At 45.8% G+C, this 19,682-nt stretch overlaps 1 protein-coding gene across 1 annotated transcript in view; it reads left to right on the top strand.

Annotated features, from left to right (window-relative positions):
* LOC127007202 (trithorax group protein osa-like) overlaps positions 1-17,017 on the top strand; it is a 61,962-nt gene extending 44,945 nt beyond the window's left edge. The window contains 12 exon segments of the mRNA XM_050877916.1: positions 3,593-3,825; positions 6,832-6,918; positions 9,315-9,456; positions 9,803-9,975; positions 10,308-10,412; positions 11,511-11,659; positions 12,430-12,453; positions 12,455-12,505; positions 12,507-12,645; positions 13,691-15,032; positions 15,035-15,245; positions 15,247-17,017. Of these exon segments, the coding sequence (XP_050733873.1) occupies positions 3,593-3,825; positions 6,832-6,918; positions 9,315-9,456; positions 9,803-9,975; positions 10,308-10,412; positions 11,511-11,659; positions 12,430-12,453; positions 12,455-12,505; positions 12,507-12,645; positions 13,691-15,032; positions 15,035-15,245; positions 15,247-17,017 (4,427 nt within the window).
* The last annotated feature ends 2,665 nt before the right edge of the window (positions 17,018-19,682 follow it).

The following is a 19,682-nucleotide window of genomic DNA, read 5'->3' as shown; positions in this document are numbered from 1 at the left end:
TCTGCACAAGCTCTGCAAGCACTCAGTGGGAGATGATTTTCCATGCAATGATTTTCATAAAATGGAAAGAGAAACATTCAAAGAATAGTTTCTGGGTGATTATCAGCAGATATTCTCTGGATGAGTGTTTCTAACATCATCATCTGCCACAAAGTCAAGGTTTCATATAAGACCTAATCAAGAAAAGCATTAAAACAGGCACCTAAATTACATTAAGTTTAAAAAGAGAATCAAGTCAAGAATGTTAATTAGAAAAGAGGTTTGAATCATATGGGTTGGCAATGACCATTGCTTCTCCTATTCCTCCTCCTCCCCAAAGCCTAGCATAAGCACTGCCTGCTGCTGCAAGCACTCACCACCCACTGCCTTGTGCCTCACAGGTCCAGTAGGAAACGGCGAAATGGTCAACCTGTCTAACCCCTTTGACGACCCGTGTCCATACAGTTATCGTACCCCCCTCGCACGCGCCCCGGGTAAGGGTCGGGGAGGTGGGAGCCCGTGTCTGCGTTCCCCACCTTCGCCTCTCTGTGCACAGATGTACCATCATCACTCTCCTGTCCACACACCCCATCTTTCCTTCCTTCCATTATCTCCTTAGTCCCATGTCTCTACTGCCACCTGTCTTGATTTATTTTTTGTCAGTCTTCTCTTTTATCTCTTGTCTCCACCTCCTTTCTTATCTCCCACTCCTTATTAGGCCTCACAGTTTGCTTCTTTGATCATATTAAAACAATCTGCCTTGTATGCTGTGTCACAAGTGAGTTTTGTGTTAATGAATTGAAGCAATTATAATTGTATAAAGTTTTAAGGCCTGAAAGCTAACAAGTTTAGCTCTGTAAGAGAGTCAATTTTCTGTGTAAAATTATCATCTCAGTTCCGATAATTAAACAAGGACATTTATAATCAGATTCAGTGGAAGTACCACAAAATTTTATATTTGCCGACGCTTTACGGGTTAAGTAACACAACCCACACCTCAAATGATGTTTTAGTTTATACCGGGCATCCCTCATAAGGCCCATCTTACATATCTCACTCTTGCTTCTTTCACTCCATCCTTCCTTCCTTCCTTCCACCCAGCCAACTCCACCTTGTTCCCCCTCCCTTCCCTCTCCCTCCCACCCTCCCGTACATAGAAGGGATCCTCAAAATATGCCATTTTTGCACCATTTTTTGCAACGTCTCCAACAAACCACAAAAATGACCTCTGGAAACTCAGTCTAAAATCTGCTCAGCCAGATTTTTGTTTGAGTTTTAATGCTGCAGTTTGTTGGTGAAGTCAGTGAAGTGTTGGTAGAAAAGTGGCATTCATAGAGGATCAACACTGCTTGCTTGTGGTCATGATGGGGAGGCTTCGTAGAGACTCCCCACACTGGCCGCTGCATTATTTGTTTTTGTTGTTGATGCGGAGGGATGCATGGTAACCCCAGCTCATTGTACCACCCATACATTATTTTGTCTACTCTCTGCCTTGTGGCCCTGCTTGATGCATTGATGCCAAGGTTACCCATGTCCTATATATTGCTTCTTTTTTTACTGTTTCGTGAGCCGTTTATAAACTGTCCCCAGTTATTTTGTTTTTGATTCCTATTACATTTGTTTCCTAGTTTATATTAGCTTTTTGTTTTGGTTTGCTTGCTACTGTGCAGTTTTCCATTTATTTGTTTATTATTTTTAGCTTTGTTTTCCTTTCTTGTTGTTTGACATTCCTGCCTGGCATGTTTGACCGAGTCAGGTTTTTGTTTGTTTGCTGAAGTTGGTTAGTGTCTTCGAAGGGTCAGTGGAGGGAGGGAGGGACAGTGGGTTGCAACTCTACACTTAGCTTCTGTTTGCTGGCTTTGCTATCGGTGTAATAATTTGCATCACTGAGGTTTAAGCTGCTTCATCGTGGCAATGATATTTTAATAATACTAAAGGAAAAGATGGAAGTGAGAGAGACAGGCAAAGAGAGGGAAGGGGAGAGGAGGAATGAAATTAAGGTAGAAAAGAAAGATATGCAGGATCCCATCAATGGCAAACACTAAAGGAAGTGTGGGAGGAGTTTTAGGGGTGGATCAGGGCTACTAACAGCTTGCCTGGGTGTGTTATGGGGCATTGTGTGGGTGACAAGACATGTATGGTGGGCTTATTTGGAAGTTGTTATTGTCAAAGTGCATGTCTGTTGTAACCTTGACTGAGGGAAGTCCAAGAAAAGAGAAGGATACTTCAGTTACTGTAGTCACTTGAGTCGAAGATGAGAACACGCCAGAAAGTAGCTCCTCCCCATAGGTGGCGTAGGAAGGCCATAGCTGCTCTGGTGCTGGTAATTGATGGACAGTTGACCCAGTGGAGGTTGAGCAAAATCTGGCTTCAGGTACGGTCAGGTAGGAGGGTAGCGGGTGGGGCTTCTCCTCTGACGCATTCTCACCTTAGGCTAAATAGGGAGCAGTTTATTCCGCACCAAATCCAAAAACGTAGATGCCCAACTGAGGAGCTCTATCAACGAACAAAACTAAACAAAAAGAATTGCAGAAGGGGTTGTAATTGTGTAACAAAGTATTCCCATTCTATAAATCTTGCTGATGCACAACAGCATCTGTCTAACTTGCAGGTGTAACTATTCCTTGAGTGTACAGTGTGAAAATATGAGGAAATGGACTTGTGTATAACCTGACTGACTGTAAACTAATCGTGTCATCTTTCTTTCTTTTTCTTTTATTTTTTTATTTTTTACTTTTGTTCTTGAATGCCTCCTAAAGAGTGTTCTAGTTATATTTCAGTGTATAAATTTGTTTTATTTGTTACCTATTTAATGTATTCATAGATGGTATTAGTTTTAAATAATTCTTAATTTTGATATTTGTTTCCTTCTAAACGATCTTTGTAAGTTTTTGGCTCCCCCTGATGTAGTTACCAACATTCTAAGCTGTAATTCTTAAGATATGACATAATGATGCCTTACTAATTTGTCTTTTACTTATGTACACAATCTATAGAATGTAACTCAGTGTCTTACAGTTTACTAACATCAATTTCCCAGAGATTGCTAGCTCGGTATAATCTGCTGTTTACAGTAGTTGATATCCCTTGTAACATCCAGGCAACAATTTTAAATTCATCTATTTTGGTATTTTTTGCTCAAAAAAAACATGAAAGTAGTGCATGGGATAAAAAAGTAAAATATGTTTAAAACCTATTAACTGTTTCCTGCTCTTGCCATCAACACACTGAGAAAGAACAAAGTTTGGAACATTTGTAAATAACACCATGAGAATCAGAGTTTCCTAATTTCCTTTATAGACAAACCATTAACTTACTGTGTCATGTCATGTGCATACTGTGTCATGTCTTATTGCCATTATTTCCCTACTCCAATAAATGTTTTGACGCCGGACCCTCATAACTTCATGAAGGGGAGTGGCCGCACAGAAGCCTTGTAACAAGCTTCTGTCCATATATTCCATTCTTACAAGCATCAGTCCTTGGTCTGAAACTTTCACCAGTCTGTTTAGTGTTGTGCTTCACATTTCCCAGGTGTATGGAGCCCTTGCTATGCCATCCACCATTGTCACTTATACTAACCCATTACTGGATTGCCTTTCTTCCTCCACAGGGTATCAGGGGTACCAAGGAAGTCAGTACCAAAGCTATCACGGTATGCAGGGTGGGTACACTCAGGCAGGGTACCCCAACTCTGGCTACCCCCCTGACGGACGTGGGTATCCTCCCCCAGGGCCCCCCAATCACCAGGGCAGCTACCAGGGGTCATACCAGCAACCAGGGGGGTACCAGCGCCCTGCATACACACAGGGACAACCAGGGTTCCAGCAGGACCAGTACCCAGGGGTGAGTGATTTCCCCTTTGAGCTTGTTCCTTCCTCTCATCCTTAAAGTCCTAATCCTTGTCCTTGGCTTCCTGATTTTTTTTTTTTTTTTTTCCTCGTTACTTAATTCTGCCTCCAATTGGTCGTCTCTCCTTTGGGTTCTCGTTCCCTCCCAGAGTCTTCATGTTACTGATTTTTATGGTGTTTTGAGTGTTGTGGTTCATGTGTTTTTTCCTCCCTTTTCTCTGTCTTTGTAATATAGTTTTGTGCTTGCTTTATTGTACCTCCTCAATTCAGCTTATTCCTTCATTCCCTGTCCATTTTTTTCAACTTGTCTTTCTTCATCATTGTGTTCAATATCTCTTCTTTTATTCATGATCTTTTTTATTCTTTACCTTCTTTATCTATTTCCTTTATCATTTTTATTCTATTTGATGATATAGTTTCACCTTGTTCATCTGTGCCCCGCTGAGGCTAATCTCTTAGACATGGTTGTATCTTCAACTATTTTCCTCTTTGTTTCTTTCCTTGCCTTATCCTTGCATTCAAATCAGTTTTCCCTGTCTTTTCCTTGCACTTATCATTCTCTCCTTTTTCCACCTTCCTTATTTGTTCTTTTGTATTATTTGTTCTCTCTTGTGTTCTCTTTCTTCATTTCCTTGTTTTTCCTGCTTTCCATCTTGTCTTCTATTCTGTATCTCTGGCTAACTGTGTTGACAAACTTCTGCTATGCTCTTACCCGGTAGTACTTTTCTTTTTAAATGTCTTCCTCTGTGATTTTTTTTTTTATTAATACCCTGCATGTGCTGTTGTTTTGAAAATATAATGTTTCCCTGTGCTAGCCCAAGCCATTGTCTGACCACCAATCAATCAATCCCTTCGCTGTATTATAATATCATTTTTTTAATATTACTTTGTCATACTTTTTTATGTAATTTAAAACCAGCACATCTTTCCATCCATCCATCCATGATTTTTATTTTTTTATATTTTTTTATAATAAACTAAACCTCATTTTTTGTGTGCTTGTTTGTATGTTTTTTTTCTCTTATGTTCCACCCGTCTGTTTGATAATTGAATAACAAATTTTCTCAACCCATCAAAACATACACACACACACACACACACACACACACACACACACACACATGTAGATAATGAGGAGTTACTACCAAAAGAAGGAATAAACAGCAGGAGCACAAGAGGACACAGTAAAAATTTAAGGAAAGGAAGATGCTTGAGAGACATAAAGAAATATAGCTTCCCGCAAAGAAATATAGAGGTTTGGAACAGACTAAGTGAGGATGTAGTATCGGCGAAGAGTGCAAAACTTTAAGGAAACGGACAAATACAGATACGGAGACGGGACCACACAGCGTAAGCCCAGACCCTGTAAAGCTACAACTAGGTAAATACACACACACACACACACACACACACTTCATTCACTTAACATCATCAGTACTTTTTTGAGACCTAATTAATTTGTATTGCCTTTGTTTGCTTCGAGTATCAGCTTGTCCGCCATCAATATAACCAGCCAATCCCCAGCCCTATTATTTGAACATCGGAATGCCTCAGTTGTGGAGGAATATCCCCCCCCCCTCATATCTATCCCCCCCCTCACCTAGAGAGATAGTCAGTTAGTTTGTCAGTCATATTACAGTTTCCTCCTTGACTCCAAAACGTAAATGAACCACTGATTTCGGTAACTGATAGACTGTCCCATCCTTCCCATCCACTCCTTTCCTCCCTCCCACTGCTGTATCCATCCTTCCCTCAAGTTTTACCAAATGCTGCCTCATCCCAACCCCACCTATCCCTGCAGCACACAACTTGTCCTGCTACCACCAGTAACAACTAGCACTACCACCACTGCCACCACCACCCAGCTGCTCCCTCCCTCCCTCCCACACTCACTGTTTTGGCATTGAAGAGCTTTTTTGGAGTGACTAAAAAAGTAAATCCTTGATGGAATATTATGATGTTCTGTGTAAAGTTTTTTTAATGGTGCATTCCATTTTCACAAAGCTACTTGATAATTGCTGATCGTGTTCGGAGAGATATTGAATGTCTTTGGTGGATCACTCTTGCTGTTGCTCTGATTTTGTGAGAAGTTGAAGTTTGTTTGCCAGTAAAGATTCTGAGGCGAGAGAGTGAAGCCATATTCTGACAAAGTAGAGATAGATAAGGAAATAATGAAAGAGGAAATGAGGTGTTTTATATAGTGGTGATATAAAAGTTTAAGAGCAGAGATATCCGTGACTTATTCTTATTTCATACCTTGAGTGTGGCATTAGTGTATTTTCCCAGTCTTCATTAGTCCACTCTCACTGGTACCACTGAGGAAACATAAACAGAGGTAGCATTTTACCACTTTTTTATAGAAGAATTTTGTTACTTCAATCATTCACCTGAAGTAAACATTTAATGAAAGTATCCCTGAAGAAGCGCCACAGTGAAGACTCCCAATCCCCCCCTGTGCATTACAGTCCCCCATCTACTCATTATCTTAGACTCCCTTCCATAGCATTTCCACCCCCATTACAGTCCCCCATCTACTCATTATCTTAGACTCCCTTCCATAGCATTTCCACCCCCATTACAGTCCATGTTGGTAGCAAAGTCATTCAGTTGCTGCTTCCAGAGAACATCAATAAGACCCCCATTTTCATTTTTAGCCCCCTCTCTAGCCCCAGACTGCATAGGCAAGACTTTTCCCTTTCCCAGCATTTCCAGTTCCTGTTCACTCACCATCTTCTGAATTACATGAAGACCCTCACTGCATATTCAGCTTCCCATCTCGTCCCTATCCACCAAACTGCATAGGCAAGACCCCTTTCCCCTCCCCCAGCATTTCCAGTTTATGTTCAAGCCTCCCTCTATTCGTTAAGTCAGCCAAGCCTCCATCCCGGTCCTTCACCCCACCCACGGCCCTCCCTCCACAACTGAGCACATTCCCGTTGCCTGACTCTCTTGGTAGTGTAGGCCTTGCTTGTAGACTGAGTTGGTTGACCATGTATTGTAGATGGGCACTAGCGGCAGCAGCTACGGCAACTCCCAATTGGCCAAGCAACTGCTGAACCCCCCTCGCAGCGCTGCTCCCATATACCAAGTACGTCCTGCATTAATCATTTGTCCTTTACGTTCCTCTTCCTCTTCTTGTTCTTGTTTGTTGTGACGTATATTCCTTTTTTCTTTTTTGTGTGCGCGTGCGTGTGTGTGTGTGTGTGCATTTGTTTGTTGTTGTGCGATGTGTATGATTTTTTTTTTTTTTCTTCTTTTTGTCCTTTTCTTTTCTCTGATCATTGGATTTATTTGTTATTCATGTATTTTTAACCTGTACATTAATATATATCTTCCCCACACTCATTCCTACCCATTATATTTGTTTCTTCTATATGCTTTTGTTCATTCTTTGTCCAAATTAATTTTCCTATGTCCTCTTTTTAACCCCATATCCTCTGCCTTCCATTCATCCATCCTTTCCTCCACCTCCATCCATTATTCTTTCCAATCTCCAAACCATGTGTGAAGTGTTAGCTCTCCTCCCTACCACTTCTCATTCAAGCCTTTTTCCTTAATTTTTGCCAACCTGCTCCTCCTTCAAGCTGTCTAGAGAATTTATAAAGTGTGATGGCTAATGTTACCTTTTCTTCACCCGATTTGGAGTAGGAGAGAAAAAAAATAGGACAAGATTATAATTGATATAACTTGCATCAGTGTTTTCTTGTTTTGTCCAAACAAGTCATAATCAATATTGCTGAGAACAGGCATGCATGACTTCCACTGTCATGTGTCAGCAGCTAAATTATCTTTACTATACATATTTGATTGTAACGGGTCTTGTTTCTCGCTAAATGTCGCTCTATATTCTGTGGATGGGCTTGTTAGTGGTGTGACTGGCATACACGATAAGATGTGTCTGTGTGTATGTTGAGAGAGGGAGCGAGAGGGTATGCTAGTGGTTCCTGTTAGGGTGCTGAGGACAGATTTTAGGGCCCCAGTTCACTCCTTCCTTCCATATCTTTCCCTCCTCCTGTTTTTTAAACCAGACTTAGTGTCCACATTGGCTCCAGTCAACCTAGTTCAGTGCATATGAATTACCCTGACACTATTTTCTTTCCCACATTCATTGTGTTGTAGTATAAACAGAGCTAAAATTTCCTAGTTTCGTACTTTTCTGTTGGTCCATTATCTGCAATGATGTTCAGAGACCTAAAACTCCATCCCACAGACTTTCCTCTTTGTACAAAGTGACCTCCACATAAATCATTCTGCATTGTGACTTGTGACATTGATAGAACCTCAGCTGTATGAAAATGAAAAAAAACTTTGATGAACTTTCCATGCATTGAAGACACTTGCCTGGGTGGTACAGTGAACAGCATGCCTAGCCATCAAACATTAGGTCCTTGTTTGAATGCAGGCCATAACTAACAGTCAAGGCACAGCTCGTAGGCTTTGACAACCTAGCCATCGCAGTCAGCCTTGTGTCAAGAGTTTATATCCACCACAGGCTCAAATGTTGAATTGAAAAAGTTGAGCATCCTGGCAACATGCAGCATGGCACATATAAATGACACGTGGCCAAAGCATCATCTGGGCCCATACGTATAAATCTAACACTTTGTCTCTGGCTCATCTTAACCTTTTCTTTGGGCGTGGTGCGAGACGTGACTATCCCCTCAGGCACAGTCAGGCAGCCCAGTGGGGGGTCTCTTTTAACCTCTGTATCTCAAAAACTATTCATCACAGCTAAACACCAAAAACACCAATGGAAAGAGAAGGTCCAGATCTATAGGAGTCGGTTATGTATGCCTCTCTTGCGAACGTACATGCATGTTCAGGGAGTGTTGAATGTTAACACTTATCTCAGTGTGTGCGTGATGATCAGCCATATTGAGGGAACTGCGGACATCTTTCCTTGAGATTCTGGCAAGGTAGTATTGCCAACTGCAATATTTACAACTATTTGGTCAAAGAATCAGTCAGGTGATTGGTGAAGCTATACAAAAATGCCGCTATATTGGGCAAGAACATCCGCCAGTTACTCGTCCGTAGATTTGCCGCGCTGGGCTGATATGATTTTCCACCAAATTTAGTGAACAACCCACTCAATTGGCAATCCTGTGTTGTGAGAAATAGTGTTGGAACACTCTCATACGCGGGAGATTTGAGTGTGGCTGGAGCTCGCAGTGAGCGTTTAGCACCACTAACAAATACGCCTAACGCTCGCTGCGAGCGTTTAGCAATGAAAGGGTTAAGTCAAATGCCTCATTTCTTTTTAAGTATGGGCCCTGGCTCCCAGCCCACCCTTCAAGCCTGGTGAAGGGAGGGCTTCCCCTTCCCTCAGCCCATTACACAGGCCTTCCTTTATAGTTTGGCCAGGCTCCAGCTGAGCTAGGCACTAAAATCCAGTGCTGCCCGGTCCAGTCCATCCCCTGTTCTCCCCCAACACAGTTCCCTTCCACACATGCATCTAATACCCACCTTTCCTCCCCACCCCAGGGTTACCAGGGGGGAAGCATGTACCCGCCCCAGAAGTCCGGGTCAGCCCCCAGCCCCGGCCCACCTGGCCCCGCTCCCCCTGCCGGCCCCTACCAGGCGGGGCCAAGACGACACCCAGACTTTGAGAAGACGCAGCCCCCAGGTAAGATTCTCTCTGGGTCTGGTGTGTATAATATTGTTTATATTTTTTCTATATTTTGTTTGTCTGTGCAGTCATCTATAATAACTGATAAGTGGATGGTAGTGACATATATAGTCTTTTATCATGGTCTTAAATGTTTGGGGCTTATTTTTGCATTTGTACTTATTTTTTCAAAGCTGCTTGTTTGGGCTTTATTTTATTTTATTTATATATAAATACTAGACTGCTTTTTATTTGGTATATTTCAAATTTTTAACCATTTCTTTCAGAGCACAAACAGTACTACTTTAATCTTTTCCCTGGAAGTGTTACAATCCTCCTAAGCTAACTGTCTCTCTTCCCTCAGGTTGGAGGACCAACAATCAGTACGGAGGGTTTGCGGGGCAGAGCCAGCCGGGGCCGCCCCAGCAGCCGTGGAGCAGACCCAATGACTCCACACCGCCCGGGGCACCGGCCGCACAGTGGAGTCAACCCAGGTTTCCAGGAGCCCAACCTCAGTTCCCGGGAACGGTGAGTGTGGTGAGTTACTCGCTCTATCTGTTTATTTACATAATTGTATACACCTATTGATTTGACGCAGGTAGATGAGTTAGTACAAGATATTAGTGGAGATTCAAGAGAGTTAGAGAGAAAGAAAGTTGGTTCGCCATTGCTGATAATTTCAACTTAGCAAAAAATAATTGTTTGTTTGTATGTGCTGTTTGTTTGGAAATTTCAAGTAGACTTCAGATTTTTATGGATACAGTACAGTGTGTGTATCAACTCCTTCCAGTATAAGTGTGTATTTATATCATAAGTATAAGAGTATATATAAGTGAGAACAGTTATGACCTTACTTGTTGTGTCCGCAGGGTCGGGGTTGGTCGGGAGGCAGCTTCACCCAGAATGTAGGGCCCAGAGCACAGGGCCCAGGCTCCAAACAGAATTACCTAGTTCCTCCAGGTTCTTCATTCAAGGTAAGAAGTCACTCAGTTTAGAAATGCATCATACTTTTTTTTATTTACAAGTGGCTTGGGATTTTATTTATTTATTTATTTTTTGTTTTATATATTATTTTAGTCCAAAGATCTGAGATACATGAAACACTGCCAGTACTGAATAATCTACAACCGTTCACTATAATGCACCCTTCATTTTTTATAATATTGCATTCCAACTGTTTGATTCTCTGCCCCATCACCATAATGCATCTCTCTTCCTTCATTCCACCACCATTATTACTGCCATTCACTTCACCTCCATTTTTACTCTTCCTTCTGCTCTTCATCATGTAATACCACCACTACCATAAACACTTACTCTCTTTGTAACTTTTCACTACCACCATAATCCTGCCAACTCTGTCATACTCTGTCAGAGACGTGGACATGGAATGCAGCACAGCAATCGAGAATACATGCATTGGAAATGAGTTATATAAAAGGTGCATGTGGTGCGTCAGGATGGGATGGAGAAAGTAATGAGAGCGTGTATGAGCGGTTTGGTGTGGGTGCGACAGCAAAAGGAGTGGAGTGTGGAGTGGTGGAGTGGGTGCAGCGTGGTGCATTTAGATGGTTTGGACACGTGATGAGAATGGGGGAGAATGCATTCGTGAAGAGAGTGTATGAGGGAAGGATTGAGGGAGGGGGTGTCAGGGGAAGACTACCTGTGAAGTGGATCAATAGGGTGAGTGAGTTGGAGAGAGAGAGTTGGAAGTAGCAGGATTGAATGTGCTGAGAGGGAGTGCCAGAACAGGGAGAGATGGAGACACTTCTGCTGCAGCCACCCCCTGGAGGGAAGTTCCCGCAAGGGAGCAGGGCGTCTGAGATATAGATTGATCCTCCTTTTCACCACCATTACCTCAAACAGATCTGTATCCTTCCTTCTCTCTACTGCCACCATTTCTCTGCCCTTCTGTCATTCCACTATCATAGGCTACACCACTACTCCATAACTTTTCTCTATTCCCTTTTCCACCACCATTGCAACTACCATTAACTCCACCACCACCATCAGCAGCTTTACCTCCCTCCTTCCCTCCACTGCTGCCATAACACGTCTTTCCTCTCCCTCAGGCTGGTGCTGGGCTATACGGCTATACAGGCAAGCACCAGTTCCCCCTAGACAGTGTGGAGGCGGTGTTGCCAGTGCTGGCTCGCAGAAAACGGATGACTCGCACTGACCTGCCTACCTGTGACCCCTGGAGGCTTCTCATGTCCCTCAGGTGAGATGAGTAGAGGTCATCGTGACGGTTTCCCCCTAGTGGATGATCTAAAGGGGCTGATCTTGAGCCCTCTTTTCTTCCTCCTCTTCCTGAATGGTTTTTATCGTATTGCTGTCTCATCTCCTAAGGGCGAAGAATATGATAATGGTACTGTCACTGTGGCTTTGTTAATAGTGTTCTAATTGCCTTCCACTCACCATTCCCTCCACCTAATGTAATACAAAGCAGAAAACTAAAGGAATACTTCTGTTTGTCATATATTTTCCTTCATTCACACTGTTCTACTACACTAGAGAACTAAAAAGACATATACTCCTGTGTCTTTCCCTTTCACCTTGACTAAGAAAGAGAAATTGAAAATAATAGAACAGACTTCTTCCTACTCTGGCTATTTATTGATATACTTTGTATATCGAAAACCATATTAACCAACTAAACAATATAGTCTCTTGTTTCTTTTCCTTTTTCCTTCTGCTAACAAGGAAAGTTTGTAAATACTAGAACAGACCCCTTTTTTCTCCTGCTATTTATTGGTATATATATATATATATATATATATATATATATATATATATATATATATATATATATATATATATATATATATATATATATATATATATATATATATATATATATATATATATATATATATATATATATATATATATATGTATATATATATATATATATATATATATATATATATATATATATATATATATATATATATATATATATATATATAATACAACTTTACTGCTCCTCAGGTGTGGGTTAGCAGCTGAGGTGACGTGCTCTGGACGTACTCAACATCCTGCTCTTTGACGACCAGACGGTGGTGTACTGGGCTGCACCACATGCCGGGGTTGCTCGAGGCCCTTATAGAGCACCTGCGCCGTGGCCTCATCAACATGTTCGATATCTGCTCGGAGTTGGAGCTCGGGCGTGATGACGAGGCAACGGGAGCCAACAAGAGGGTGAAGGTAGTGGCTGTTGAGGATTGATGGCTGGCAGGGAGAGGTTTAGGGGGGCGGGGGGCAGTGTGTTCATGGTGGTAGGCTGTAAGGTTTTGAAGGGTTGGGAGAGGGTAGAAGGGAGGGCATTTATGGTGGTAGGTTGGGGGTTTTGGAGGATGAGTGGAGAGTACGGGGGGAGGGTGTTCATGGTGGTAGGCTGTAAGGATTTGGAGGGTTGGGAGAGAGTAGAAGGGAGGGCATTTATGGTGATAGGTTGGAGGTTTTGGAGGATGAGTGGAGAGTACGAGGGGAGGGTGTTCATGGTGGTAGGATGTAAGGTTTTAGAGGGTTGGGAGAGGGTAGGGGGGGTTATTTATAGTGATAGATTGTAAGGTTTCGAAAGGAGAGCAGTAGGTGGGATTGTGTTCGTTGGGTAAAGCTATTGACAGTTGGACATGATGGTGTACTTGGGAGTGGAGGAATACAAGGTCAGTTCCTCGGTTCTGATGTTAGTTTATTTGTGGTTAGTAATGGTGTTAGTTTATGTGCAAATGGTGATGGGGAGGATTTCAAGCTGTGGTGTAGTTGTGATGGAAGGTATTATTGGAGATTGAGAAGAGGGTTTTAGTATTTGATGTGGAAGCTATGATGTGGCGTGAGAGAGAAGGGATTAGGAGAATACAGGCATTAAAAAGAATTGTTTGTTCACCTCTCATAGAGTGGCTGACACGAATTGAGTGGTTTGTGAGTTTCAACAAGACATCTTTTATCCATACACACTGCCATCCCTAATCATCATTCCTGTGCAGCCTTTTAGTAGTCAAACAGTCATGCAGACATCCATGTATCTACCCATTTATCTCTATCTACTCCTTTACCAACTATTCTCATCCTCTCATTCTCATTATCCATGTACATATCCATTTATCTATTAACTCCTTTACTTAGTATTCTCAGCCTCTCACCCAAGCATTCATTCTGCCTATCAACCAACTACCTCACATCATCCATGCAACTGTATATCCATATCCACATCCTCCATCAATATCCATCCACCTCTCCACATCCACAGGCGGAGCAGCACGATTTATCCGACCGGCCTTGGTACCTGCGGCCTCCACCCTCGCCCACCCTTGACCTGGACTTGGGAAGGCTGGACGATGACGACCCATCCAACAAGGAGGAGGTGCTGCGCGGGACTGAGGACTTCACCCTCATCACCAAGACCGGGAAGAGTGTCAAATTCGTGCGACGGGACGGGGAGCTGTTCCTGCGGGAGGGAGTGCGGGAGTGGGACAAATGGGAGGGATTCAGTTCTGGGGTAGACACGTGGTCGGTAGGTGGAGGGGAGTGCACCGCCCACATCATCTGTACCATGCAGAGTGCCGTGCCTCCGCTGGTATTCACAAGGCTACTCCCAGGGAAGGATGGCAAGGTGGACTATCCTCTGCAAACCCGCATCAAGGAGGAGGTGAAGGAGGAGATTAAGAAGGAGACGGATCAGCAGGAGGAGAGTGTGGTGAAGAAGGTGAAGGTGAAGGAAGAAGTAGAGGAGGAACCGAAGCCAGAAGATAAAGAGGAGAAAATGGAGGTGGTACGGGTGAAAGAGGAGCTGGAGGAGGAGCAGCAACAGGAGGAGGAGATGGAGGTAGCGGAAGAAGAGGAGGAGGAGGAAGAGGAGGATACCTCCAACACCAACTCGACAAAACAGCCTCCCCTTGCACCTCCACTGTCGAAAAAGGACCGGGTGTCGGACCTGCTAGCAGAGATGAAGGAGAAGCGGGTGGGCAAGATGGAGGACCAGCTGACGAGGGAAAAGTGTGACAACTCCAAAGACATCAAGGCCACTTTTGGGCCACGCGTCAACAGAGTCAACAACTCCGGCAAGAGCAAGCTGGATGAGATCTTCAAGCGCCTCAACAAGGACTCGTCGCAGGACACCCACAACGCCACCGACAGCAAAAAGCCGGTGAAGGAGACAAGCAATGGAGGTCCAGCCCTGAAGAAGGACAGTGAGTCTCAGCCAGCACAGCCCCAGCCACCACCACAGCTGCAACCACAGTCAAAGGAGGACAACAACAGCAGCAGTAACAACACCACTACCACCCCCAACAACACCAACAGCAGCAGTAACAGTAGTAGTGGTGGTGCAACAGCAGCGGCAAAACCAGAGCAGGTAAGCAGTGAATCAACAGCTACGGAAAAGAAGACTGAGGAGCAGAGCCCATGCGTGTTGACCAAGCGACCAGCCTCAAAGGAGCAACTGGAGCGGAGGGAAAGCAGCGGCTCACGGCGGGAGAGCGGGTGCTTCAAACGGCCTCACGAGGACCTGGAGGAGGAGGCTTGGGGTCCTGATGAGGCGCCACTGAGCACCACCACTGAGGGCAGGACTGGCTGGCGCCGTGTCATCTGCGCCGCACAGTGATCCGTAACCTGTCCTTCATCCCCGGCAACGAGGACATCATGAGCAAGTCTGCCTCACTGCTAGCACTGCTGGGCAAGACTATCCTGCTCCACCATGACCACCCTCGCCGCACGCCCTCCACAGCACACTATGACCGCGACGAAGAGGCCGACCTGAGTGACTGGTGCAGCTCGCTGGCCCCTGACACACACTGGTGGTGGCCGCCTCCACCACGTGCACGAGAACACCTTGGTCACCCTCGCCAACATGGCTGGCAACCTGGACCTCTCCGTGTACCCCGAGGAGATCTCCCGCCCCCTGCTGAATGGCCTCCTGCACTGGGCCACGTGTCCTGCCTCCTACGGCCAGGATCCCTTCCCGGGGGGCGGCACCTCCCCACAGTCGTCCCTGTCGCCGCAGCGGCTGGCCCTGGAGGCACTGGTGAAGCTGTGTGTGCTGGACCAGAACACTGACCTGGTGCTTGCCACGCCGCCCTTCACCCGCCTCGACAACCTATGCGGCCAGCTGACTCGTCTCATGTGCCGCGGCGAGGACCAGGTGCTGCGCGAGTTCTCCATCAATCTGCTGCACTACTTCTCTGCTGCGGACAGTGGCGTGGCTCGAGTCATTGCCATGCAGAACGGGTGCGTCTCACTGCTGGTGGCCTTCATCGAGGAGGCAGAGCAAGCAGCCATGAATGTGGCCAATGTGCAGGGGGTGAGTGCCCTCAAAGAGAACCCTGAGCTCATGGGGACAAGCCTAGATATGGTGCGGCGCTCAGCCAACACCCTGGTGCACCTCTCCAGGGTACCAGCCAATGCGCGGGTGATCTCTGGCACCGAGAACCGCCTCCTCACGCTTGTCATGAGCCAAATCCTTGACACCTATGTGGCCTCTCAGCTCTCCCAGGTGCTGTTCAATGTGGCCCATTTGCAGGGTGAGGCCTCCCAGTACTCCCCCAGCCCATCCCCACCCTCCTCCCCGGCCCCTGCACAATCCTCAGACGTCTCTAGCACAGCCACTCTCCCACCACTCCCTCTCCCTCTGCCCATCCCCCTGTCTGTCCTTCCCCCTGTCTCCCTCCCTGTACCCCCGCCCTCTGCTGCACCTGTAGCCACCCCAGCCCCTGCCCCTGCTACCACCACCACCCCTCCTGCCCCTACCACAACCACCACCCCAACAACTACTGTCACTGCTCCCTCTACCACAGCCCCGACTTCAACCCCCACTACAAGCCCAACCACTACTACCACCCCTGCCACAACCCCAAACCCCACCCCAGCTTCTGTCCCCGCACCGACCCCAGCCTCAGCATCAGCCCCCACCCCTGCTGCAGCTCCAGATGGCCCCACAGACCCCAAGTCCCCAGTAGGTGATGCCCCCAGCAATCCAGCCCCTGCTGCAGCCCCGGCCACAACTCCAGTCCCAGCCACCACCACGGCCCCAGCCCCATCATCCCCCACCCCAGCGCAGGCCCCAGCCCCTGCCGCAGCAGCCCCCACCCCCACCTCAGCCCCAGCAGTTAATCATGACTCAGCAGCCCCCAGTGAGTTGGAGAAGAGCACTAGCAATGCCACGTCATCAGGGAGCCCCAACCCGGAGCCAGCCCCTACCCAGCCCCCCTCCTCACCCTCCTCCTCCACCACATCCACAACCACAACCACCACCACCACCACCACCACCACCACCACTCCCTCCACCCAATCCTCCACCTCCACCACTACCATCGCTACAACCACAACCACCACCACCTCCACCACAACAAACGCCTCACACCCCACGGCATCATTAAGCTTAGGTAAACACTCCAGCTTATCTCCTTCCCCCAACCCAGTCCCTGCCACCCCCAACACCCCCCAGATGGCTCCCCTCCCCGTCAAGACCCTCTCCGCCCCCCCCACACAAACCACAAATTCAGATTCGACCTCAAAGTGTGAGCCCTGGCGGCGTGGCGGGCGGCGGCAGCGGAGCCCCGCAGCCAACTCCTCATCTTAGTAGAGGGCGGGGCCGCCTCTCAGCCGCGTGTGGTACAAACAGTGTGGTAGGGGAGCTGCCCCCCAGGGTCCCCCCGGTCCTAGTGTCTCAGCCGGACCCTGGACGGACCACCTCAGTGATATCGAGTCCTACCAGACATTAGGGCTCTCAGTGTTGTGTACAGTACGTAAAGTAAGATGATGTGTGTCCTGCTGTAAGCAGTGTCTGTGAATTATTCTAAAAGTGCGAATGTAGCCAGCAAACAAGTCTGTGAAAGTCTGTGTATTTGTACTTTTCAATGTACAGAAGTCTGTACTCATCTCAGCTGTATTTCTTGGATTTAAAGAAAGTTGTAGAAAGAAAGTATTCAGAGAAGCAGCCTTTCCTTACCCTGGCCCCAGTGCGGCCACCCACAGCCAGAGTGACGCCCCGATGTGCCTGGGGAACTAGTGTACTACATCATGTCCCAGCGGCAGCACCAGCACCACAGCATCACCACCTCCCAGGCCTACAGCAAGGGGTGTGCCAGGAAAGTCTTGCATCTTACCACAGGATATATTTATTTTAATCCCTTTGGTCATGATTGCCTCCCAGGCCTGTATCTCACCCCCCTTGCCATTACCTCATGTTGCATACCATCCCATCAGACACCACAGCACTACCATGACACAGTTGGGACCTCTGCTACCTTTTATGAAGTAGTGTGGTGAAGGGTATTTGAGGTCATGGGATTATTTGTTGCAAGTACCGAGGCTTGCACCAACCATTAATTGTAAGAGTTTGCAGCTTGGAAAGTTGTCCTGCCTCCCCTGACGGACAGCCAGGGAAACAAAATGCCTGTGCGTGCCTTACCCTCACCGTTGAAGCAGACTGGTGGTTAATGACTAATGAGAGTACAGCATCACTAAAGGATCACGTATATGGCATTAATCAAGCTTGAAGGGTTGGGGTGAAGCACAGGATCTGATTGAACTATATAACTCCCCCTCTCTCTCTCTCTCTCTCTCTCTCTCTCTCTCTCTCTCTCTCTCTCTCTCTCTCTCTCTCTCTCTCTCTCTCTCTCTCTCTCTCTCTCTCTTTTTTTTAAAGGGTTGATTATTACCTATGATTTGTATTGCAGTAACTCATCACATGAATATTTGGCACTCGCCATTTTAATACATTAATCAGAGCAGAAACCACAAAGGGAGACTGATCGAGCTGTTAATCTTAAGCTTTAACCCTCAAACAGCAATTCATTACGAATACTGGTTGATAAAACTGTCAGGACAAAGAGGATGGAATGAAACGGGTGATCAGCAGGTCTTACTAGGCATTTGGCATTTGGTGAACCTGACATTACTTCTAAGGCTGCGTCCATAGAAAGAGTGGTTTGCAAAGATAACCGTTTTTGTGAGAGAAAAGTTAGAAGTAGGTAGTAGTCAGCAGGTGCGCAAGGCAGGTGAAAGAGGGTAACATATTATAGTATTGTTTGCAGGGTGCACAAAAAAGACTTGGGATAGAATGATAAGTATATACGTATAGTGAGACTGCCAGAGATTAGCACCAAACCACCGGAAAGTTGGGAGGGGCTGCCCGCTGGTTTGCCTTCATAGTTAAAACGTGCGAGATGACACACACACACACACACACACACACACACACACACACACACACACACAATCTCTTGATTTTTTCCGTCTACATGTTTGTTTTCATTGTCACCCTCATGGTTTATATTTTTTTTTTATCTATCTCAATCCCGTATTTATTCCTTTCCCTTTCAAGCACTACGGTAGAACAGTTACTCAAAGTCTAGGCAATTCGAGTGAAGCTTCAGAGGTTCGTGAATCGCTCGTTGCTTCAAATATACTGACCAATCACAGCGCTCCAAGGCATGCCGACAGCCTATCAGGTATCAATACGTCTCAGGGAATGGTTGAATGGCAATGTGAAGTTTGGAGTCAGTCAGGACATGGAAGCGGTCAAGGGAGGCTGTGCTGGACATGCCTTCAGGAGGTGTGACCGTTTCTGAGGACAGTGGAAGCGCTTAGCCGTGTCCAAGATAGCGAAGATAATGAAGTGTGTAAAGAGTGGCAGCATCCATGAACACAGTCACCAGAGGAACACGTGGTTACTGAAGCAGGTGAGTGAACAAGCCAACAAGCAGTCAGTCATGTTCATAATGGAGAGGATGATAACTCATTGGTATGGAGGATTGAGAGAACATCAGCCTGTCTGTTGTTAGTTGCTCCATCAATGCCAGAGACTCTTCCAAATTTTTAGGTTCATTGCTGCACTTACATTGTGAAGAGGCAAGGTTACTATTTGACAAGGATTAGGGTACCATTAAGGGTAGTTATAATTATTTGGTATTGTGGGTCACCTTTTGTTTGCTTCATTTCTGATACAGTTCATTTTCGTTTAGGTCTTAATTAGGAGTTCAGGTAGGGGCCTAATTAAGTTTACCGTTTACCCTTGATGAAGTTACTTTCTGGCCCCGATCCGCTTGCGCTGCGCAGAGCTCCGCGGGGCCGTCAAAAAATAATACTCGAAGCACTTGTTCGTAGCAGCGTAGTGAATGAGTGCTTTCTTGAAGGTTACTGGTGCCATTTCAATAAACTTGGCATCATCATAGTCACAAATAGGCTATCCATTGTTTCATTTATCATATTTTCCCCATAGTAGTATTACAAATATCCAAAGT

The sequence above is a fragment of the Eriocheir sinensis genome, chromosome 34, assembly GCF_024679095.1.
Source record: "Eriocheir sinensis breed Jianghai 21 chromosome 34, ASM2467909v1, whole genome shotgun sequence".
Lineage (NCBI taxonomy): Eukaryota > Metazoa > Arthropoda > Malacostraca > Decapoda > Varunidae > Eriocheir > Eriocheir sinensis.
Note: the sequence above shows the minus strand (reverse complement) of the source record. Positions and strands in the feature narration are given on the sequence as shown.